We start from the raw sequence: 24,551 nt of genomic DNA on the forward strand, positions 1-24,551 counted from the left end.
AAATCAGGTTTTCAATTAGTGGATTTTGTTTTTATAAACTTTCAGACAGTGAAGCCAGCACTGCAGGACCAACTTCGCTCTTTTTGGAGCTCAAAGGTTTTTGTCTGAATTACTGTCTTTATTCTTAACCATCTGTGAAACTCTTACAGTATTACCAATAATTTTTAATAATTTTTGAATGCATTGTATGCTGCTACTAACCTTTGTGGGAAACTTCAAGCATGTGAATGCTCAATTTTAAATAAGACATTAGTATGAAAATGTTTGCTGCGAGAGAGATTTAATAAAAACACAGTACAGTAAAAGTGAGCAACAAAAATGTGGCTGTCTAACATCAAGCTGGTTATGCAAACTCACCTCTATCAAGTCTTTTCTAATTTTATGTTTGTGATTTCCCATACTTTTTTGCCTAGTTCATACTTATTTTTTCCTGTGTTCAGCTGATAGGCCTTGAGTTATTTTAAATTATTTTAATATTAATGTGAACTTGAATTACTATATTAAAAATTAGCTTCTGTGGTACACTCTACTTCTCTGAAAGCAGGGTGTAGCTTTACAATTATACAGACAATTTTTTCCTAAGAATCTGTAGTCCATAGACCTGCCAGCATGTCTGAAAAGTAAAAATCTATTCTGGAGTACATTTGCAGTTCAAAAGAGTGTTGATTTTAAAAAAAATGCATCAAATCCTAGGAAGATTTATGAGTAATGAGAATGGGGAAATAACAAGCATGTGATACCTGGCAACTTTCGCTCTATCCTGCACGAAATATTTTTACTCAGTTTGATACTGCACAAGAATATGACTTTACCAGAGTTATGTTGAACCTTAAGTCACATGAATATGCCTTTTTTGTCTACAATACAGTAAAACTTACATTTTTAAGCTTTTGAGGACAGTTGATACGTTGACCACTGTTGCTTCGTAGAGCTGTGTTAAAAAGGGACTGCTGTCATTTAGTGAAGACAGCAAATGAGGTAGTAAAAATCAGTTTGTTGTTTAAATGAATTCTTGGAACACATTGAGACTGGTTTTATTTTACTTGGTTTTGATGATTGAGATGTTCCTTTTTTCCATACAGTAGTGTATAGATGTTAAAGGTGTATTAAGCACATTTCAAAGCTGAGAATGTAGATTTGGAATGAGACATGGACTTCTACTAGGCTGAGTTGGGACTAAGTTCAGGATTATTCCCTAAATGGCCTAGAAGGAATTCAGAAATGTAAAATACTTGATGGGAAGACATTCTGAAAATAATTTTGCGAGGGAATTCTGAAATCAAGATGCTGGTAAAAGTTCTCTCTTTAGAAGAACACCTGTCAGTTTAAAGCAAAATCAAGAGTATTTAGAATTAATTTTTGAGACAGTAAATTATGTAACTGTTTAAGAGAAGGTAAGCTTTTTTTCCCAGAAGAAAGTGGCATCTGCCTCCCAGTTCCTTTTATTGTGGCAACTACAACTTCAGGATTCAGACAGTAAAGTTATTGGCCACAGGTCAGAAGTATCTATTTAATATTCACATTATTGAGTATTTTGCCTAAATCCCATCTTCAGTGCACCCAGATAGAATAATTAATATAATCAATTGAATAGCTGATGAGATCAAAACCCACAGAATAATTGATAATCCTAGAGGACTACTCCAGTTCTTGAAGTCTTGAGCTTTTGTTCTTTGATAAATTATTATCTCATTGCTTTTCTTCTAGGAATACTGAGAAACAGCATTCGCTGTGACAGAAAAAAGTCAGAGAAGGGATTTTCAGCATCCCCAAAGATGGTCAGATAGAAGGAGGGATGGTAGATCGGAAATTGGAGCTGTGCAACAATTCCCTTCTACAAATAACATTTTCCTCTGTTTTTCACATGATAGTAGTAAATAATTCTGATCCTTTGGAGTAAACTGTCATTGTCATTCTTACACTTAGACAACTAAGTCTCAGACAATAAAACTTTAGCTTTTAGAGTGGCCACAGAAGTGAATTTGGATAGCTGGGCAGTAAGAGGACCAACCATAGAGAAGACAGAATTCTACTGACCTAATCCCTGGAGGATACAACTTAGTGTACTGTGCTATCTGTCCCACTACTGCAGTCATTTTACACTTAAGTGTGGTGAATTGCTGAGACGCAGTTTAGAGGTGCCAGATGTATGTGTCTGTTTTGGTCAGATTTTTGGATGGGCTAAGAGTCAAATGTTCTATAAGCTATAGGATATAGTCTATTTAGCTTATTTTTGCAAGTGCAAAACATACGGTTTCCAAAGGATGGTATTGTCCTGAAATACACTTCCAATCATCACTTCATTTTTCTTGGGTTTCATATCAGCCTTAGTGAGGAGTTGATTTAAGCGTTGTGACCAAAGTTCAAGTTTCTGAACTTCTTTATTTTGAAAACACTGATTTGTTGACAAAGTTTTTTTGCCACAGTTGATGAGATTTTTTTTTTTTAACCTAAGTCAATATTAAAATTTCTGGATTTAAAAACACCCTGAGTACCACAGATTTGCAACTATGAGAGAGCCCTCCAAAATTTATCCTTAGTGTACATTTGGTTATATAATGACACAGGAAATCGCTCCTAAGTATTCAGTAACTTAGACACAGATGGCTGGGATGTGGCAGTCTGAAAGTGACAGTATTGAGCACCTTCATAGAGAGTGGTTTCAGCTTAACACAAATATTCATTGTAGGAATTTTGGAGATGCTTTCATTGCAGTCCAGAATTTTTTACCTCAGAAAGACTAAATGCTTTATTGAGGGGTAAAATAGATTGTGAAGTGAAAATAGATTAACCTTTTTTATTTCTAAATTTCAGCTCTGTACATAGTTACATGGAAACATTGGAAAAGATACTTCTAAAGTAATTTTCTGCTCTTACAGAGTTTTACTTCAGCATGGGGTTTTTAGTCTGTAATAATGCTGGCTATTATATCTGACTACAGAAAGGTGTAACCCTTACAGAATTTCTTATCTCAAAGCAATTACTAAAAAATGGGGTTTTTTTCAAAATAGCTGTCAAGTTTACCTTTAGGAACCTGTCTCACTGTGAAAAATTCTGTTAGTGAGAACTCGTTCGGTTCATCTTTTGTTCAGTGCTGTTCTGTTTGAGAGCCTCAATCTTTGCAGAAATATGTGCAAGTTCCTCAGGAAGCAGTTCAGACACAAAATAATCCTGCTCTCTCAGATACAGTACTTCAGAGTCTTCTTCATTGGGAGAAATGCCTCTGGATGTTACAGTCCTTAACAGCAATCTTTTCAAGTCTTAGATTTTAAATCCTCAGCAGTCAAATGTGGTGGTGTCACAATGGTTTCCCTACATAATTTAGGAATGTCAGTTATTGCTTTAAATTTGGAAAGCCGTGTGGCCTAAGGTTTTTTGCTGCAGAGATGAACATGGCTTTATTCCTTGGAAAATTGCTAGCAAATAGTGTGCATTTGTGGATGTTGATCTGCATAAGATGAAAGCCTTCAGCTTCTGCTTGATATGACTTCAGGGAAGTTGAGCATTAACAGCTGCTTTGAAAATCAAATATTCGTTATTAATCCCTGTATGTATGTCAGTGTATCTTAAGTTTTTAATACCTTGCAAGTTTTATGACCAAGATAAATTTCTAAATTACTTTGCTTAGAACAGTTGTATTACAACCCATGAACAACCAGAAATACACCCAGAACTTTTTCTCTCTGGTTATGACGGCCATAGGTCTCTCCCTGCAGGTATTTTTGGTTCACTATAGTTACTAGTTCACTAGAAATTACTAGAAATAAAAGCAGCTAAATCTCATAGATGTCTTTCATTGGCAGATTGGGTGACAAATTTGAGGCAGTAGGAGCTGAAGAAGTAAATATTTTAGACATATACAGGCATGACAGCCCTTTGCCCAAAACTGTGCAGTGATGCAGTATTGAAGAAACAGGAGGGAGACTGCAGTCTGGGATGTACAAAACTCGGATTCTGCATAAAGAGTAAAACAAGTTTGTGGAGTAAGAGAATGATCAGATAAATGAGGGAGTACAGGAGGTTTTCTGTCCTGTTAAATCCATGTCTCTATCATCTAAATATATTCAAAACAAAGTGTGCATGTGACCATCTTAAGTCTTTCCTAGAAATTCTATTCCGTGCATTTTTAGTATTTAATGGGAAGATTCCTGTGACTTATTTCCAGAGACTGTGACTTCTCAGCCTGATGTTTTATGAAAAAGCACTGAGTGTTAATTACCTGATAGGAGATAGTAAGAACTGATAATTGCTTCATCAGATGATGTTCATTTTTCATTTAAGTACTTGAAAAACTTTCTGAATAATTCTCAATGAATCTTTTCTTCATTTCTTTTTTTTTTTAAATATAAGCTTCTGCATATGCAATGATTTATGCCTCTTAGTTGCTAGCAGTGAAATGTAAGCTTTCTATTAGTATTTGAATTTCTGTGGAATAACTTCCTTATTAAAATGTTAAATCCATTTGTAAATTGTTTTATTGCAAAAATATTTATATTAATGCTGAAAACGTGTAGTTTAATTAGACAAAAAAAATCTTTGTTTTAGGGAATGAATGCTGCTCTGTGAGCTCAGTTGCAGCACACCATTTTTGCTGTCCACCTGACTCTGTTTCTCTTTGCAGGTCAAAGTTGCAATCCTAAAATACATTGAAACTCTTGCGCAACAAATGGATCCAGGAGATTTTGTAAATTCTAGTGAAACTAGGTTAGCAGTGTCTCGAATTATCACTTGGACCACAGAACCTAAAAGCTCAGATGTTAGGAAGGTATGTTTGTTAATGTGTTCTTAGAATTGCAGAACGTTCCAGGTAATTAAGAATATTTAAGTAAAAATTTTAAATTAACATCTCAAAATTTTACATTACGGTTGTGTTTTTATATATGTTAATATGTTGAGATTCTGTTTCATAATGTATCATTCTTTATTGCAAGTACTGTGTAGTGCTAAAATCTCCTCAGTGGCCATTTTTTGTACAGTTTTAATATTACTTCAGAGACCACCCTCTGTGATACTAAGTAGTGTATTTGTAACAGGAGTGGGTGGTGAATTTGGTAGCAAACTCAATCTAATATTCATTGGATTTTCTAGAGTCCTTTATTTTTAACAACAGATATGTAGCTAGCTGTTGAACCTTGGACAAAGAAAGTTTGTGCTTTGATAAGGTAGTATCATAGACTGATTCTTGTAATGCTGCACTTCCAGTGCAAACCTCCCTTTTCCACATAGTGATGTGAAGTGAAAAATAACATTTGTGAGCTACGTAGATACAGGAGAGATATAAATAACCATAAGAAATGTACTACTGCAGTCTTTGGAAAGGGTTTCTAAATAGGACTTCCATTTGCAGAAAGCAAAAAATCTTTTCATTTTATATGCAGTTTGATGGAACAGTTTTATTGCTCTGGCGGTTACAGGTCATGCTGCATAGCTGCCATTTCCAGCATGTTAACCCTACAAAAATGTTATATCTTATATGGTTGCTCAGTGCAACTATCTATGTATGACACAGAGAGCTAGCTCTTCTCTCTCATTTTCTGTCTATTTCTGCAGTTTGAAAAGCTGCAACAATTCTTTTGTTGAGATTTGTTTTCCTACTTTCAATTAAGTTTGAGTTTTTGCAGCTTCATCTTTTCTGGAAAGAGGAACTTCCTTTGTTTAGGAGGGATGTAGGACAGAATAGTAGGAGCTGTCTTAAAAATTGCAATGTGAAAAAAAAAAAACAACAACAACAAAAAAAAACCCCCCCAAAAAAAACTTACAAGACTTCTTACTCTCTAGAATGTTTGTAATACATAATTAAATAAGCACCAGAGAGTTTTTATATTGGAGGTAATGTTTTAGTCATTCACTTCTTGTAAAACGTCATGAGTTTGAGAAAACAGATTACATCCAGTGAACTTTTCTTGTCTGGGTATCATCTTCTAGTAACATATAAAAAAGATCATAAAGCAGGGGGAGAATTGAAGCAGCACTATCTTCTAAATCAGTGAAGTTTTAGTACTAAGCAAGTAGCAAGCTGTCTTATCCAATGGTTCATAAGCATTTTTATGTCAATAAGTAACTGAATCATGGAAAGAATTACCAGTGAGTTAAATCATCTAGAACACCTTAATTATGTAAATTGGACTTGATTTTTTCTTTCCATAACTCAGCTCTTTGAGGAAAGTAACTGGAATAATTATTTAGCTCTTGAAATTAAAATTTTGCCAATAAGAAGTCAAAAAAGTTATTCTGATAGTATCAAATGTTTAGTTCTCTTAACAGTCTTCTCAACTTGCTATCACAGGCTTTTTAATTTTATTTCGCTAATGAGCTTTATAGCACTTTATGTGATTTCTTTAAATTAAAAACTGTTTCTGTGTAATTTCTATATAATTCATGGGTTTGGTTTTTTCCTTAGCAAAAACAGTTCCAGTGCTAAGTATTATGAAAAGTCCTAGTTTATTAGTCTGAAATTGGGCACTCTTATTCTCATTTGACATGGTACTTCTTTCTAGAAGGTAAAATTCTGTTTCAGAACTTAGATTTCCTCTAAGATTAGAGTGCTTCTGGAAAGAGTTTGAGTCTATTCTTAGAAATCTTCTAAGAAGAAAGCAAAACCAAAGAAATATTTCTAATCCTTACTTCAGTCTTTTAAAGATGATCTCTATGTGAGTGAATTTACATCTCAGGAGAGACCTTATGCTGGGGAAAATAAAAACCTCTTAATACTCTAAAATGCAGGGTTTCTTTGGTAAGGAAGAGAGAGAAAGTCGGTAATTGCATTGAAAACCTTCTGCAAGTCAGTATCAATTTTGATACTTCAGGAGAGCTTAATTTTAGGCAGACTTAATGGTATCAGTTTGTATCCTGATACAATCCTGGACTTCCTATTGTTTTCTCTTAATAGCAGCTTAAATAGGCTGTATTTCAGTACATTATTAAGGAGTGGAGACAGGCTAACCAGAAAGTGGTGATTCCCAGACCTCTGCTCAGCTGCTGGATTTATCTTGATTTTGCTTTGTGTCAATTTTGATTAAAGGACTGACTATTAAAAATTACAAGGACAAGAGAAACATCAGACACACTGCAGAGGACATTCAGGGTTATCACTTGAAGGGAAGGCTATCAAAGGGAGGAGGAAATAAAAAATTAAAAAAAAACAGGAGTATGCAAAGATAATTTGTAGCAACCTGACATAGTAGGATATTTGTCATTTATACTGAGATGTGTGCAGGTATGTGTGCTCATACCTTGGCTTTCCACTTTTAATTTAAAAATGCTACAGTTCATTGCTCTAGAAGCAAATGGAGAGAAATGTCTGAAAGAATTTTCTAAACTACTTGCTTGGAGTGTGTTGGTGGTTAAGCAAGCTGCCCATCATTCTGTCTCGCATGAGGCACTGGTGCTTTCCAGTGCATGGCAGACCTTGATGGTGAGCTACCTACGCTACACATGGTTGGTTAATCATACAATAGCAGTCTTTTGCTACAAAGAAGTAATTCCTGAGAACTTCTTTCAGCTCTTTTTTTGGGCCTTTTAGTTTAGTTACTATGTTGACAGCAGTGTTACACTATCCCATGAATCTTTGTCAGACTGTGCAAAGGTTGCTTAAGTTATTCAGTCAGCAGTTCCCTTACTAGAGGGAATCCAACCTTTGTGTAATTTACTGTGTTGCTTTGTCAGTAGAGTGAGCTCATTTTTTTTATTGAGGTAAAAACATGATGTAGGATGAAGGTGATGGTAACAATGAACTGATTAAGTTGAGAGTATGGAAGGTGACATCCAGTACAAACTACCCACAGTTTTCAAATTCAGAATATGTAGTCAGCTAAATTTCATTGCCCATTAGGCAAAAGGTTTGCCTACCTTTTAGAAAGGTTAAAGGAAGCAGGGGCACTAAGTAGCTTGGCTGTAGGGTAAGTTATAAGGAGTATCAAGTGATCAGCTGTGATCACTATTGTCTCATTCCAGATTAGGGTATCTTGTTTGATTTGGTTTGTTTTAATTTCTGGTAACTGTTCCTTTTCAAGTGTGTTACCATCTGTAATTACGACTTGCAGAACTCAGTAGAAAGGATCATACGCTTGAACCTGCCTGGTGTGTTTAATTTCTCTCTCTAACTTTTTTCACCCAAACCCTTAACCTTCTTGTTTTTTTGGTTTTTTTGGTTTTTTTTTTTCTGAGTAAGGACGTGTGGCTAGGGGGGTTGAAAAGTGTATTTCGGAAAGACTGCTTGTTACAATGATAGTTGTGTGCCTGAATTTACCAAAATCAGAATGTCCAGCTTACAAGCAAATATGAATTGTTTTTGTTCACATCTGTTAACATCTTTATTTGAGCTTGATCAAGACTTGAGTCATATTTTGTGATTACCACTCATTATAGCATCTTCTGCTGATAAAATTACTTTGAAACTCTAAATAATGTCTTCAGTTTGTTTGTGTTTTCTTCTTGTAGGCTGCACAGTCAGTGCTGATTTCCCTTTTTGAGCTCAACACTCCAGAGTTTACAATGCTATTGGGTGCTTTACCAAAAACATTTCAGGATGGAGCCACAAAGCTTCTCCATAATCATCTCCGGAATACAGGCAACAGTGGTCAGGTATCCACACGTCTATTACTCTTTCTGAATTTTCTGTTTTCTTTCTGAAACTTTCTGAACTTTCTGAAGTTACTATGTAGAAGCCTATTTTAGTAGCTCTCTATGGAATCTCCTTTCTTTTTCCTCTAGAGTTACAGTTTCTGTGTTGCTTCCAAGTGACTTCATAGGTTTGAATGAGCTTCCTAAAAGTTGTTTATCTTGTACTTTCTAATTTCAAAGTTAAAAAGGATTGATGTCACTAGTAACGGGTTAGATGATACAGGAATTTACTTGTTACTCTTTAAATGTTCCTGGGCACCAGAAAATAAATGTCATAATAAATGTAATAAGTTAAAAGGGAAGCTTTTAGTCCTACTAGAGTATCTTTTCTCACCTCTCCTCCTGCAGGGATCAGTGGGAAGTCCTTTAACAAGACCTACTCCACGCTCCCCAGCAAGTTGGTCAAGTCCTCTCACTTCCCCAACCAATACATCACAGAACACTTTGTCACCAAGGTAATGTAGACTGGTGGTGTTAACAATTCCATATATAAGGCTTATAACACATTGTATACAAATTATAACACATCCAAAGATGTAACTCCAATAATGAAAGCATGGGCAAAATTTTGCACAAAATGACAGATGCTCAGAAATAATCCCCCTTCTTCCATAGAATGACAATGAACTGCTCAGCCTCCCAGAAGGGTCTGATGTGCTGGCCTAAGATGGGAAGGGGCTGTACATCTTGGAATGCAAATGGATTAGCAAGAGAAGGAACCCAAGTATGCTTCTCTAACAAGTGTTAGAATATGTCATCTCATGTCATGGTTTAACCCCAACTGACAGCTAAGCATCACACAGCCACTCAATATCCCCATGGTGGGATATGGGGGACAATCAGAATATAAAAGAGAGAAAAATTAGATAAAGACAATTAGGTAAAGCAACAGCTGCATATGCAAGCAACAGACAAGGAATTCACTACTTCTAGAGGGGAATCACCCCTATGTGAACAACCCTGTTCCAACACAAATCCAAAGCATAGCCCTATACCAGCTACTCTGAGAAAAGTTAAGTCTATTCCAGCCAAAACCAACACACTGGGTCATCAAACCAGATTTAATATTGGGGAGATTAAAAAAGTAATAGTTAACAAATGTTTTTTATAGTAATGATGTTGTCAGTGAAGTAGACTTTGTAATTTTGCTTTTACTAGTCAATTTGCTGTTGAGTTTTATCAATGTTTCTTACAATAAGACTTTTTTCAGAATAAGAGGATGGTGTAAAAATTCCAGTTGTTGCGCATTTGTCAGAGTAAAACAGAGCAGAAGTTTGTTTCTTCAGGCAGTGCTGTTACCTAATGTAGCATTTCTCTTGTTTATTTTCAGTGCTTTCTGAAACAGGGTAGTACACTAAGGCATGCCATCATACAATTTTGTATTGTGAAGAGACAACTTTCTTAATGTGTTTCAAGACGAGTAATAATTTTAGTAGTATTTCCTGAGTCTCTGTAGTTGCCTGCTAATGTGATTTAAAAATACAGAATCACAAAATAAATCCATCTTACTCCCTATGTCCTTCTCCATGGCTCACAGTGCATTTGACTATGACACTGAAAACATGAATTCTGAAGATATTTACAGCTCTCTTCGTGGAGTGACTGAAGCCATTCAGAATTTCAGTTTTCGTAGTCAGGAAGATATGAATGAGCCTGTAAAACGAGATGCTAAAAAAGATGATGGTGATTCGGTGAGTGTTTAAACTCAGTCCATGTTGTATCAGCAAACTAATCTGGTGTCTGATTGATTACAGATAAGAAAGCATCTGTTTCAGGAGGTTTCTATTCTTCTTAAATTGGGCATTTCTCCTGAATTACTTAAGAGCTTTAGAAAAATATGTTCCTAGTCTTGAACTGCATTTTGTTTTATTTTATTTTGTACATAACCTGTGGCTTGTTAAGATGCAGTATTTAAGGCTCCTGTTTATGTGGAACTTTGGCAGTAGAACTTGCCACTTCTTTATGCTTAAATGCAGTTTTAATTACTTTGCATCAGACATGTAATATAAACTACAACTATTTCTGGTTTATTATTTGTTTTGGACAACATACACTTCCCTTTTTATTTTGGGGTTTTTTGAGTTTTTTAAGGAAAGCAACATTTACGGAACTAAGACTTCTTATTTGAAGTCTAGTTTGAAAATTCTAAGCATTTTGAAATTTGTGAGTTTTTGCTGCACAAATGAATTAGCGATGTAGTTAATGGAAAGGTGTAAGAGTGTTTTTTTACATCCTGATGTGATACTTCCTCCTCTGCAGATTTGCAGTGCTTCTGGAATAGTGGATATACGAGCAGGAAGTGGTGTGGGTGATACAGGTCGGACAGCTCTGGATAACAAAACATCATTACTCAACACAATGCCTCCCCACTCCTCGCCACGCTCACGAGATTACAACCCATACAATTATTCTGATGGTATCAGTCCATTTAATAAATCTGCTTTGAAAGAAGCCATGTTTGATGATGATGCAGAGCAATTTCCGGATGGTAAGATTCAGATTACATACTGTGCTAGAAGAAAAATGGAGTTCAATTGCTGAAGTTATTATAGGAATATATGTATCACTTATTTGAGGGGGTTTTACAAATGCTTTATTTTGAATTAGTTTATTTGTTAGGCATCTCTTTGAGTTACATTGTTGGATTACCTCATATTTCTAGAGACTAAGGGTAAAAATGAAGGAAATGCTGAACTATGTTGTATACTTCTGGTAGCACATGCTGTATCAGTATTGGCAGTATAAATTTACTTAGCAGATTGTTGTATGATTGAAATTTAAAATAGGAGGGTTGAGAAAATATTTACAACAAGGAAGTGAAACTGAATCAAGCCAGTTTGGAATTAGGTGAAAGATTAAGTATTTTGTTAGTAATTTATTTCTATTTGAAACATGACAATGGCATTTTCTATTGACTAAACATTCTTTTTAATTGAAACAAAACAAACCAGCTTTTTACCAGGAAGGTGATTCATCTAGCCCATGTAAATCTAGGAACATGAGTTGCTGTTTAGTAGGCTTCCATAGCTTCTTTATGATACTTCTCCATATATCTTTGGATAACATTTTGTCTGTATGTTAAGAAGGTTCAAAGTACCATTGCTATCATTATTTTAATAAACAGCCAGTGGTTCTCATAATCTGTTATTCACTGTTGTTCAACTATAGATTAAGCTTTTAAGTAAACACTTTCTTAATAGCAAGGGACAAACTCACCATCTGCCTTGTACCTCTTGCTTTTGTCGTTCTGCAAAACGTGTTACAGAAACTGTTGAAAAACAAAGTTACTTTTGACATAGTGTTTTATTCACCTATTCTGTAGGTTGGCTTTAAGTTTGCATTGAATCAAAATAAAATCCAAGTATGGTGCATTTTTTTTTTTTTACATATCATGAAGAAGCATATAGAATAGCCAAATACCTTCTGAAAAAGATGGAGGGAAAAGCACTGTTTTAAAGATCATGTCATGTACATACTAATAATTAAATAGCTTTGCCATCCACATTCAGAGCCAGGCTTTTTTTGAGATTCCTTATTAAGGGGTCTTGTTTTACATGGGAGAAGCCTTCTTTCTACTTTCTGACAACTTATTTTTAGGTATTGCATTAAACCAGATGTAGTTTGTGCTGTGCCAGCATGATCCAGTTTTGCAAGAACTCATGACTGGCTGGAGTGAAGCATCCCTATCCAGTATTAGTTTGTCCTGGTTGGAAGAATAGTGTAATGCATAATTTAGGTCTGCTCTTTAATGGATCTTGATGAAGTACTTGCTTTCCTTCCTTGTTCACCTTCAATATTTAGTTATATCATGTACATTCTGTCATTTGTGTGTTACTTTCAGAATTTCATCTGGGATTATTTACAAAAAAGTCTGCAAGAGAAAAGATAAACTTAGTAAAACACCTTGTACCTACAATTCCTCTGTTGCCCATGAACCTGAAGGGCTCGTTTGACATTACATATCAGTTTTTGGGAACTCCGCAGAATTGCTGCTTGTTCCTGATACAAAATTATGTTAGTACCAGATTCCCAGCTGTCCTGTCATGCATTACTGACAGAAAGATGTGGTAATACAAGGCTAGATGGGAAAGCCTTAGCTGCTCATACAGTCCCACCAACAGCACTGGGGCAGGAACATATATTCTACAGATGGTTTGTCTGGCAGTTGAAAATTTTCAGCAGAGGAGATGCCACAGTGTGCCTCAGATGACTCACATTTGAGTGTTTTTCTTTTCTTAGAGTAAAATGGTTTTCAGAGTAACAACCTAAATCTTCCAACCACTTGCACTTTGTTTTTTTCCCCAAGGGAAATGCTCTTTATCTAAAGCATAGGGAAACCTGGCTCTTTAAGTCACTTCCAGACTCCTTAGAAGCAGTTCACGTCTCTGAAAAACTGTGTTCTTCTCCAAAGAATCTTATTTATTTCAGCTTATTTCCATGGGTTGCACTTTCCAAACATCTTCTTTTTGCCTGCCACTTTGTATATGGGCTGAAGATTTCTTCTTCTGTCTTGCCTTATACTTGGCATATTTTTTCTTTTAGACCATTCCTTTGATTTGACATGATAATTTTATATTCTTACTGTTCTCCAGAATGTTTGTGATTATTCCTAAAGTGATGTCATTTACAGATTTTCTGAGTTCACTCCACATTTCTAAGATAGCACTAACAAATGCATCCTACAGAACCAGGCTCAGTATACATCCAAGCAAGGACATCACTCATATTCTCATGGATTAATAGAAAGCCGTTTATAATCCAGTCACCCTGCAAGTGATTAATCAAGTTTTGCACTTGCTTTGTTTGCTTTTTTGGCCGTCATGTTTGCATAGCTTTTATATTAAAATGCTGTGAGTGGCAGTATGAAAATGTTCCCTAAATTCAGGACATACCTTTTAACCCTCTGAACTGTTTAGCCTGTTGAAAGTATGTGATTTGATTGGTTTGAGAAGAGCTGTTCTTCATCAGTTGTTTATTTTTCTTATGTATATTTTAATTCAGTCAAATGAAGGATAAATAGTATCTGCTCCTCTTCATTTTGTGTTTTGTTTACTTTCTGAAAAAGAAATTTTGAGAGTAGACTTTAAATGTGACTTCTTCTATGCTTCTCCATTTTTATCTGGAGAATGTTTGGAAATGAAAACCTGGGTGCTAAGTCATACAAAGGAAAGGGAAAAGGCAAGCTGTAAAGGCACATTCCTCTTGGTTATCTTCATATTTTCCAGTTATGTAGTCCACTACTGGAGCTTCTTTCCTGCATGGACGTGGCTATTACCTTCCCCTCCCTTTAACCCTTTGGTCCGTATATTTAAGATGACACCACAATGAAAATACCTTAAACAGATAAATTTAAATGAGTAGTTTTGCTAATGAAGTGTCAATATGCATTCCCAAATAGGATTTGCTATACCTGTAATCCAAGTAGGATTTGCTATAGCTATATGTAAGTTTGGTAGAACAAGTGTAATAGTGCCAGTAAAAGTAATGATCTTGCTTCCATTAAAATGGTTGTCCATTCTGCTCATCTGCTTTAAATAATAACTCACGTAATGCAATTTCAGTCTACCCTTTAGTCAAACATTATTCATCCATTAATACAGAGGTAGCAGAAGTGTTTGTAGTTTGCTTCCAGGTGCTGGTGCTCCTGTTTATTCACGCAAAACAGAATGCAAGTAGGAATGTGAGGTTCAAAACCAGCATGATTTTTACAGTAGCTGATGTGTGATACTAAGATATTTAATTCTGTAGTATTCAGCTTTTACTATTTTCTTTTTACAAGTGCTTTTTACAGCATTTGTAAGTTACAGTACTGATTATAGTAATACAAGATGTTCAGGGATTGTGGTTTCTCAGTGTATGATACAATTAATTTGTAATGGAGGTTGTATTTCATGTGTTAGTTAGTAAATGCAGTCATTTCAGGAAAGGTGCAATGCATTTGCATTGTATGCCAGAACTTCCAAATTTTTGCCTTAGGAAAAAGCATGTTTGTGCTATTAATTTATCCAGAACTTTCAGTGCAAAGATGGAAGCTCTATACTTTGCTTTCTTAAAGGCTAAATGGGTCTTGATGATGGAATAAGGGTATTAAGTTGATACCCAAGTTTTCATTAAGACACCATTTTAAAGTTCCTGGACTGTTTGCAGTTCACTATGTTTGCAGTCCATCGTTTACAAATATACATTGTGTTACTAATGTGTTTTTCCATTATCATGGAATCCTCTCTAATCAAAACTAAATTCCAGACCCATGTCTTAATGAATTGTTTTTGTGATCTATGGGACCAATAACCCTGTCTTGCCTTTATTTCAGCTCTTTTGTACCAAGAACCATTGTTTTCCTTTTTCCCCCTGTTTGTTTTAGCAACCTAGCTATTGTGGTGGAATCATGACTTACAAAAGTCTAAATAATTGTGTAATACTAACAGAGAAAATAAAATTTGTCATCTTGAATAGAAGGGTCATATGGGAAAGATGCCCCTTCATGAAAAGGATTCAGAGTACATAGTGGGTACTGCAAGCCTAAAAACTCTAGTCGACTCTAGTCGACTAGCCTGCAAGGGGGTTTTTGCACACTCATTGTAGAGGTTTGGGAGGATTGTAAGCTTGTTCAGCAGTGTTGGCTGCACTGAAAATGTAGTAGCCAAACTGCAATTCTCGCAGGCAAATGTGGGGAAACAAAAGCATGCTCGAAAGAGAGCCAATCGCACTAGAAAATACCTTTTAGTTGTACAACAAGCACTAATATTTATTTGCAATAATTGTGTTTGTGTATTCTTTCTTAACAGAGCCTCCCATGGACCATTCTGATCTGGTTGCAGAGCTACTGAAAGAGTTATCAAACCATAATGATAGAGTTGAAGAAAGAAAGGCTGCCCTGTATGAGCTCATGAAGTTAACTCAGGAAGAGTCTTTTGGTGTTTGGGATGAGCATTTCAAAACAATATTACTTCTGCTGCTTGAAACACTTGGAGATAAAGAGGTAAATTCAGAAACGTCCAGTTAAGAATCTTAACAAAGTATGTGGCTTACTTTCAGTACCTCTGACATTTGTATGAGTTGTAGAAAGGGCACAAATCCCAGTTAGTGGTGGAAAAACAACCAAAAAAATGGAAATTAAAAAAAATGCCATGAAGTCCAATTGTTCTGATGGTGAAAAGGGCTTCAGTGATACTTCTCTAGGATTCCTCTTTATTGATTCTGACACAGTAGATTGAACGAAACATTTTTGCACTGAGATTCAAAGCTTATCTGTTTGTTGCCCCTGAATGAATCTACAGTATCCAAACCTCATGTTGTGGCAAAGCATTTAAATATTTATTTCTCAAATACTGTAATGGTCATTGTGAAGAGACCAAGTTCTGTGTAATAGTTCTCTGCAAAGGCCATGTTTCTGAAATTACTGAGGATCAAGAAGATACCAGTTTTTGTGTTTGAATTTTAAAATAATTGTAAAAAGAGAAAGTAATGAATGCATTTGCATGATAGTTTTATCAGCTCTTGTGTTTGCAACCTAACTTCTGGGTAACATAGATAAGTTAAATTAGTTTAGCAGCGTCTTGAGGATATCTCACCTGAATTTTCTGCAAAAGAAGAGATTGAAGAGATTTTTTTTTCCCTACTTTTATTTGTTTACACTAGATTCAGAGTGTTTATGTGTAAAAAGTATAATCTGATTTTTTTCTTTTTTTTTCCATTACTAAAGACTTCTCCAGCAGCTGAACAAATGTTGCAATCATATGTCTATTTAAAGATGCATAACTCGTTTATTTTAATATTGAATCTTTAGCATGCAATTAGAGCCTTGGCACTGAAAGTTCTAAGAGAAATTCTAAGAAACCAGCCAGCAAGGTTTAAGAATTATGCAGAGCTCACAATCATGAAGACATTAGAAGCGCATAAGGATCCTCATAAGGAGGTCAGTAATCAGTAATTTTGTATATAAGTTATGACAAATTATAAAATGAAAGAGCTGTCCAGAAAATGCGAAATAATCAGTTCTTACTGAGGAAGTATTTTTTTTAATAACAATGACATTAGTAGTTAACATGGGTATGGAAGAAGAAAACCCCTGCAGTTTTAAAAGCTCTTGAATGGTTAATACCATCCTCAATAATTATTGCCTTGGGTGCCATTCCACAGGACGGTGTCTCATTGTCTCATGGCTCCTTAAGGAATAACTGAAGGGTGTTTTTTCCTTGTTTGACATCTTAAGCTGAATATAGGTGTTCTAGAGATGTAAAACAAGCTTTTGGATTTCAGTGAGATTTGTGGTTGAGAGATGAGACTAAACAAGATAAGGAATTGTCAACCCTTTCCATTCTGCTCTGTTTGATAGCATGGCTTTGAAGGTGTTATGGGAAAATGCATGGGAATATGTCAGTGGTGGATGTGCTAGTGCCAGGAATAGGGAGGGGATTCAGGAGAAAAGTAAATGTAACCTTGCTCAGGCTGTGATGCCTGCATACACAATAAAGGACAATGCATGTAAATATAGGAAACATAGATACAGTAACAAGCCCAATATTCAACTTCTGACATTAGTGTCACTGATGGAAATGTTTATTACTAAATGAGTACATCTTCCCAAGGGTACTTTGTGGAATATACTGTGGAGTTTCAGGTTTTGAAGTTGACTGTGATTCCTCCCATCCCATGACGTCATCACTCATTTGATATTCGCTTCTCTTTTTCCTGTGCTGTCTGGGTTTGTTTCATACACTGTATTTATTACAGTGTCATTTCCTTATTGTTCCTTCCCTGTTCCTGTGCTTTTTTCCCCTCATCTTTTCGTGTGTTAGGAGTGAGAGAGTAAAGGATGAAGAGAAAATTTTGGAGGTTTTTGTACATCACTGTGTACAAACACTAATTTTGTAAAGTAATATTCCTTGTTAAATGGTGTTCGGGGTTGAGTGTTTTTCTGTTACTGTGTCAATTGTAAGAATTTTTCCCATTATCATGCCAATGGAGCTGGCCGGGTTACACCCAGGGTCCCTGATGGGTCCAGACAAAGGGGGTGGGTGGGGACGGCTCCCGGAGGGGCCTCTGAGGCTTCCGGGAGGGCACTTGCGTTTCCGGCGAGCCGGGAGGAGGACGCCTGGGATCGTTCAGCCACGCGGCCGAGCACAGCAGAGCCAGACTCTCTGCGATCACCTGCCCTGCATCTGCCCCGTTCCAGCCTCCTGCCTCTGCGGACACAGCTGATCACCCGGACACACACGGTGAGCGAGGAGCCGCCGCCCTCGGTGAGGGTGAGCCCGTTCCCGCCCGAGACCGGCGTGGCCGCTGCTGCCCCTCCCCCCTCCCTCCTGCCTTCGTTCCCGTCTGCCCTCTGGCAAATCTGGGCTCTGGACTAAGCACAGAGACAGCGTGCTTGCATCTAAAGGGACTGACACCGAGTTATCTATTTCGTTCTGTTAGCAATTTTAACTATTATTGTTTTCTGTTTGTATAGTTAGATATATTAGTAAAAGAGCTGTTATTCCCACCCCCCTTATCTCTGCCTCAGAGTCCTTGATTCAAACAATCGTAATACTTGGGGGAGGGGAGTGGAACCAAAGTCTCTATTCCAGAAAGGGAAACTTCTGCCCCTACTGGCAGACACCTGTCCTTTCAAACCAGAACAGATTTTGGCGCCCAACGTGGGGCAGAGGACACTGAGTTGAGAGTTAACACAGGAATAACAGCTCTCTTAACTGGCAGTATGTTGTCTGGTTTAATCTGGTTTGTGTTCTATGTGGCCACAGCCATCTCCCTCCCATTTGTAAGCCCTTTTTTGAATTTGGGCCCCCTCACCAAGGTTGCTGTGGCTATTGTCCAATTGGTTTGGTGGATTGATTATGTCAGGAATTCATGGGTTTTTAATTTTTTCTGGGAAGCGGTTGCATGGATCCGGAGCTATCGTACTCTAACTGCGTGTTTCTGGGGCTATTTCAGTAATGGTACTTACTGTGAGATAACGAGTGCAAGGGAAATTTTTTCCCAACCCATCACCCAGTTTTTTGAGGCTACCCCACTGGTTCTCAAGGATTTCAGATCTGTTTTAATTGCCACTGTTATTATACAGTGGCTGGTGTTGCTGATTGGCCTGTTTTAATTAGCATTCAGAAACAAGGGAATATTGGCTTGGACAACAACTCTGATATCTGCCCCAGGGACTAGGGATGATGCCCCACAGCCCACTGCAGAAATGAGCCATCCAGAGTGGGTGGGGGCTCTAGTGAAGGATATAGGCCAAATGCTGAAAGAGCATAGCCAGATGATGAAGGAGTATTTTTCTCCAGCTGGTGAGAAACCCTCCCTCTGCCCTAAAAAGAGGGAGAGTCAGATGGTGCTGCAGTGGAACCCGTAGATGTCGTATCTGTCCAGGTTCCAGCTGGATCACAGGAGCAGCCACAGCCAGCAGCAGTTGCTCCTGTGGAAACTAGGAAATCTAAGATTAAAACGAGGCACTTAGATAATGGGGATCAGCAAGGAGGGTCCTCACAACCAGCAAGGGAGCCAGAGGTTGAGATTGTCACCGAGTCCCTCTCATACGATAGTCTCCGTAACCTGTGTAAAGACATTGCTCGGCGGGGCCGTGAGCCTTTTACGACTTGGTTACTCCGGGTCTGGGACCTTACGGGAACAGGTGTTCAACTGGATGGAACTGAGGCCAGGAATTTGGGATCCTTGGCCCAAGATTCAGGTGTGGACCAGATATTCGTAAGGGAGCAAGGCCTCCTTTCCCTCTGGGACCAGCTTTTAATGAGTGTGAGAGAGAAGTTTGTACACAGAGAGAGAATGCAGGAGCACCACCGTAGGATGCGCTGGCAGACCCTTGAGGAAGGGATCCAGCAGCTGAGAGAGACAGCAGTATTAGAGGTACTCTTTGGGAGGGATGGACAGCATGACAATGACCCTGACAAGGTCAAGTGCACAGGGCAGATGTTATGGAATCTGGCAACCTTGGGTCCATCTCAATATACCACCTACATAGCAATGATTAATGCCGATAACAGTCCAGAGACAGTGTGTTCTGTTGCCAACAAACTCAGAAATTTCGAGAGCATGATGAATGGCCCAATGCAGGCTAATGTCTCTGCTGTGGCCAGGGACCTCCAACAAGTCGAAGATAGGATGAGGGATATGAGGGAGGAGATGATAGAGAGAATTGAGGAGGTGAGGAAGATCAGCGTAGCAGCAGTACGAGTCACAGGCCCCCAAGTCAGAGCTTCACGTTCCCCAGCTAGGGAGAGAGGGTACACCTCACGAGCTGACCTGTGGTTTTTCCTGTGAGACCATGGGGAAGACATGGGAAAATGGAATGGGAAACCCACTTCTGTCCTGGCAGCACGGGTGCGTCAGCTCAGGGAGGGAAATGCTAACCGAGGGAGCCGCACTAAAATGAAGGTAGCTTCAAGCTCCCACAAGCAAGGTGCAGGGTATTACAGCAAGGAGGATGTTCTGTCAGATCCCCTGGAAGGAACGCCACTATGTATGCCCAGGAAAGAAATAATAACCAGGGCTAGAGGGGCCCTGCCTCTAGCCAGGGAGAGGCATGGGATGACAGGATCTATTGGATAGTGTGGGTGCGATGGCCTGGCACGTCAAAGCCACAGAAACATAAAGTGTTAGTTGATACTGGTTCACAATGCACCCTGATACCATCAGAACATGTGGGGAAGGTACCTGTTTCCATTGTTGGGGTGACAGGGGGATCACCGGAATTCACTTTGCTGGAAGCTGAGATTAGCCTGACAGGGAAGAGGTGGCAGAAACATCCAATTGTAACTGGCCCAGGGGCACCGTGCATTCTAGGCATAGACTTCCTCAGGAACGGCTACTACAAAGACCCAAAGGGGTTCAAGTGGGCTTTTGGAATAGCTGCTGTAGAGACAGAGAGCATTAAGCAGTTGAACACCTTGCCTGGACTGTCAGAAAACCCCTCTGCAGTAGGACTCCTGAAAGTGACTGAACAACAGGTGCCAATTGCCATCATGACAATGCACCGCCGGCAGTACCGGACAAATCGAGATGCTGTGATCCCCATCCACAAAATGATCCGTGATCTAGAGAGCCAAGGGGTGGTCAGCAAGAGCCACTCACCCTTCAACAGTCCTATCTGGCCTGTGCAGAAATCTGATGGAGAATGGAGACTGACTGTGGACTATCGGGCATTGAATGAAGTGACTCCACCGCTGAGCGCTGCCGTGCCGGACATGCTGGAACTCCAGTACGAGCTGGAGTCCAAGGCAGCAAGGTGGTATGCCACCATTGACATTGCAAATGCATTCTTCTCCATTCCTTTGGCAGCAGAGTGCAGGCCTCAGTTTGCTTTCACCTGGAGGGGCGTGCAGTACACCTGGAACCGACTGCCCCAGGGGTGGAAGCACAGCCCCACCATCTGCCACGGACTGATCCAGGCTGCACTGGAGAAGGGTGAGGCTCCAGAACATTTGCAGTACATCGATGACATCATTGTGTGGGGGAACACAGCAATGGAGGTGTTTGAGAAAGGAGAGAAGATCATCCAGATTTTACTGGGAGCCGGTTTCGCCATTAAAAAGAGCAAAGTCAAAGGACCTGCCCAAGAGATCCAGTTCCTGGGAGTGAAGTGGCAGGATGGACGCGCCAGATCCCCACTGAAGTCATAAATAAGATCACTGCAATGTCCCCACCAACAAGCAAGAAGGAGACACAAGCTTTTCTAGGTGCTATCGGCTTTTGGAGAATGCACGTCCCTGAGTACAGCCAGATTGTGGGCCCTCTCTACCAGGTCACTCGCAAGAAGAACGATTTCCATTGGGGCCCTGAACAACAGCAAGCTTTTGCCCAGATCAAACAGGAAATCGCTCATGCAGTGGCCCTTGGCCCAGTCAGGACAGGACCAGAGGTAAAGAATGTGCTCTACTCTGCAGCTGGGAACCATGGTCTGTCCTGGAGCCTTTGGCAGAAGGTGCCTGGTGAGACCCGAGGCCGATCCCTGGGATTCTGGAGCAGAAGCTACAAAGGATCTGAAGCCAACTACACTCCCACAGAGAAGGAAATCTTGGCTGCCTATGAGGGAGTTCAAGCTGCCTCAGAGGTGATTGGCACAGAAGCACAGCTTCTCCTGGCACCCCGACTGCCAGTGCTGGGGTGGATGTTCAAAGGAAAGGTTCCCTCTACTCACCATGCCACTGACGCCACATGGAGCAAGTGGATTGCCCTCATCACGCAGCGCGCCCGTATTGGTAACCCAAATCGCCCTGGGATTTTGGAGATAATTACGAACTGGCCAGAAGGTGAAGATTTTGGTCTCGCTGATGAAGAGGAGCAGAAGCAAGTGACCCGGGCTGAAGAAGCTCCACCGTACAACCAGCTGCCAGCAGATGAAACACGCTACGCCCTTTTCACCGACGGTTCCTGCCGCATTGTGGGGATGAACCGGAAGTGGAAAGCTGCCGTATGGAGCCCCACACGACAGGTTGCACAAGCTACCGAAGGAGAAGGTGGATCGAGTCAACTTGCTGAACTCAAAGCTGTTCAGCTGGCCTTGGACATTGCTGAGAGAGAGAAATGGCCAAAGCTCTACCTTTACACTGATTCGTGGATGGTAGCCAATGCTCTGTGGGGTTGGCTGGAAAGGTGGAAAAAGGCTGACTGGCAACGTAGAGGAAAACCAATCTGGGCTGCTGATGAGTGGAAAGACATTGCCACTCGGGTAGAGAAGCTCCCCGTGAAAGTCCGTCATGTGGATGCCCATGTTCCCAAGAGTCGGGCTAATGAAGAACATAGGCACAACCAGCAGGTAGATCAGGCTGCACAGACAGAGGTCTCAAAGATAGACTTAGATTGGGAACACAAGGGGGAACTGTTCCTGGCTCGATGGGCCCACGATGCCTCAGGCCATCAGGGCAGAGACGCCACCTATAAGTGGGCACGAGACCGAGGGGTGGATCTAACCATGGACAGCATCTCTCAGGTTATTCATGACTGTGACACGTGCGCTGCCATCAAACAGGCCAAGCGGGTGAAGCCCCTCTGGTATGGGGGGCGATGGTCCAAATATAAGTACGGGGAGGCCTGGCAGATTGACTATATCACACTGCCTCAGACCCGCCAGGGCAAGCGCTACGTAGAAGCCACCACCGGATGGTTGGAGACCTACGCTGTGCCCCACGCCACTGCTCGGAACACCATCCTGGGTCTGGAAAAACAAGTCCTCTGGAGACATGGTACCCCTGAAAGAATTGAGTCAGACAATGGGACTCATTTCAAAAATAGCCTTATTAACACCTGGGCTAAAGAACATGGCATCGAGTGGGTGTACCATATTCCCTACCATGCACCAGCAGCTGGGAAAGTCGAACAGTGCAATGGTCTGCTTAAAACCACCTTAAAGGCACTGGGTGGGGGGACTTTCAAGAACTGGGAGATCAATCTACCAAAGGCCACATGGTTAGTGAATACCCGAGGTTCCACTAACCGAGCAGGCCCTGCCCAGTCAGAGCCCTTGGGAGCAGCAGATGGAGATAAGGTTCCAGTGGTACACCTGAGAGGCATGTTAGGAAAAACTGTCTGGGTGAACTCTGCTTCCAGCAAAGACAATCCTGTTCATGGGGTGGTTTTCGCTCAAGGACCAGGTTGCACTTGGTGGGTGATGCAAAAGGATGGAGAGACCCGATGCATACCCCAAGGGGACCTTGTTCTAGGGTGAACTATATATGATACTGTGCCCGTAACTACATGTATGTATATAATTTAAAGGTTTCAATATGATGTAGCATGATGGCATGGAAAAATTCGGGGTGGATAATGTTCGGGGTTGAGTGTTTTTCTGTTACTGTGTCAATTGTAAGAATTTTTCCCATTATCATGCCAATGGAGCTGGCCGGGTTACACCCAGGGTCCCTGATGGGTCCAGACAAAGGGGGTGGGTGGGGACGGCCCCCGAGGGGCCTCTGAGGCTTCCGGGAGGGCACTCGGGTTTCCCGCGAGCCGGGAGGAGGACGCCTGGGATCATTCAGCCACGCGGCCGAGCACAGCAGAGCCAGACCCTCTGCGATCACCTGCCCTGCATCTGCCGCGTTCCAGCCTCCTGCCTCTGCGGACACAGCTGATCCCCCGGACACACACGGTGAGCGAGGAGCCGCCGCCCTTGGTGAGGGTGAGCCCGTTCCCGCCCGAGACCGGCGTGGCCACTGCTGCCCCTCCCTCCTGCCTTCGTTCCCGTCTGCCCTCTGGCAAATCCGGGCTCTGGACTAAGCACAGAGACAGCGTGCTTGCATCTAAAGGGACTGACACCGAGTTATCTATTTCGTTCTGTTAGCAATTTTAACTGTTATTGTTTTCTGTTTGTATAGTTAGATATATTAGTAAAAGAGCTGTTATTCCCACCCCCCTTATCTCTGCCTCAGAGTCCTTGATTCAAACAATCGTAATACTTGGGGGAGGGGAGTGGAACCCAAGTCTCTATTCCAAAAAGGGAAACTTCTGCCCCTACTGGCAGACACCTGTCCTTTCAAACCAGGACAAATGGCAGATGCCAGCATAGCACTAATGAGAAGATCAGATGTTAATTTCCTCTGTGGTGTCCTTGTGTTTTGAGCCTGTGTACCCGTTGAAGTCCTACCTATTTATTCTTGTTCTGCATATTCTCCAGGCTTAAAGTATTCTCTTGTCATAGTTTCTTTCAAAAATATAGGGGAAGAAAAACAGCTAGATTGGCTTCTACAATTAGCATTCTAGATAAATGCACCTTTAAAATGAAGGTGAAAACTTGTTTTATCAGTGATCACTGACCTAAAAAGCAATAACAAATGACAACACAAGAAATTACAGGTTTACAAAGGTGGTGATATTTCAATATGTAGTTGGAGGGTATGGAGAGTACAGAAATTTCAAATCCTATTAAACAAGCAAGTTTGAAAAACTGATGTGTATTACCAAGGGAATAGCAGCCACGG

General features: G+C 40.1%; 1 protein-coding gene across 31 annotated transcripts in view; it reads left to right on the top strand.

Moving 5' to 3' along the window:
* The window catches only part of CLASP2 (cytoplasmic linker associated protein 2), a 151,963-nt gene that overhangs the window by 122,734 nt on the left and 4,678 nt on the right, over positions 1–24,551 (top strand). For 16 of the 31 annotated variants that reach the window (XM_079300199.1, XM_079300175.1, XM_079300202.1 and 13 more), the window contains 7 exons: positions 4,622–4,765; positions 8,440–8,583; positions 8,971–9,077; positions 10,160–10,313; positions 10,882–11,110; positions 15,411–15,604; positions 16,412–16,540. In XM_079300199.1, coding sequence (XP_079156325.1) covers positions 4,622–4,765; positions 8,440–8,583; positions 8,971–9,077; positions 10,160–10,313; positions 10,882–11,110; positions 15,411–15,604; positions 16,412–16,540 — 1,101 coding nt within the window. Of the gene's footprint in view, positions 1–45; positions 97–4,621; positions 4,766–8,439; positions 8,584–8,970; positions 9,078–10,159; positions 10,314–10,881; positions 11,111–15,410; positions 15,605–16,411; positions 16,541–24,551 lie in introns of all 31 variants that reach the window. The other 15 variants (XM_079300172.1, XM_079300183.1, XM_079300200.1 and 12 more) reach the window with 1 other exon arrangement.

Source organism: Erithacus rubecula (genome assembly GCF_903797595.1).
Source record: "Erithacus rubecula genome assembly, chromosome: 3".
NCBI lineage: Eukaryota > Metazoa > Chordata > Aves > Passeriformes > Muscicapidae > Erithacus > Erithacus rubecula.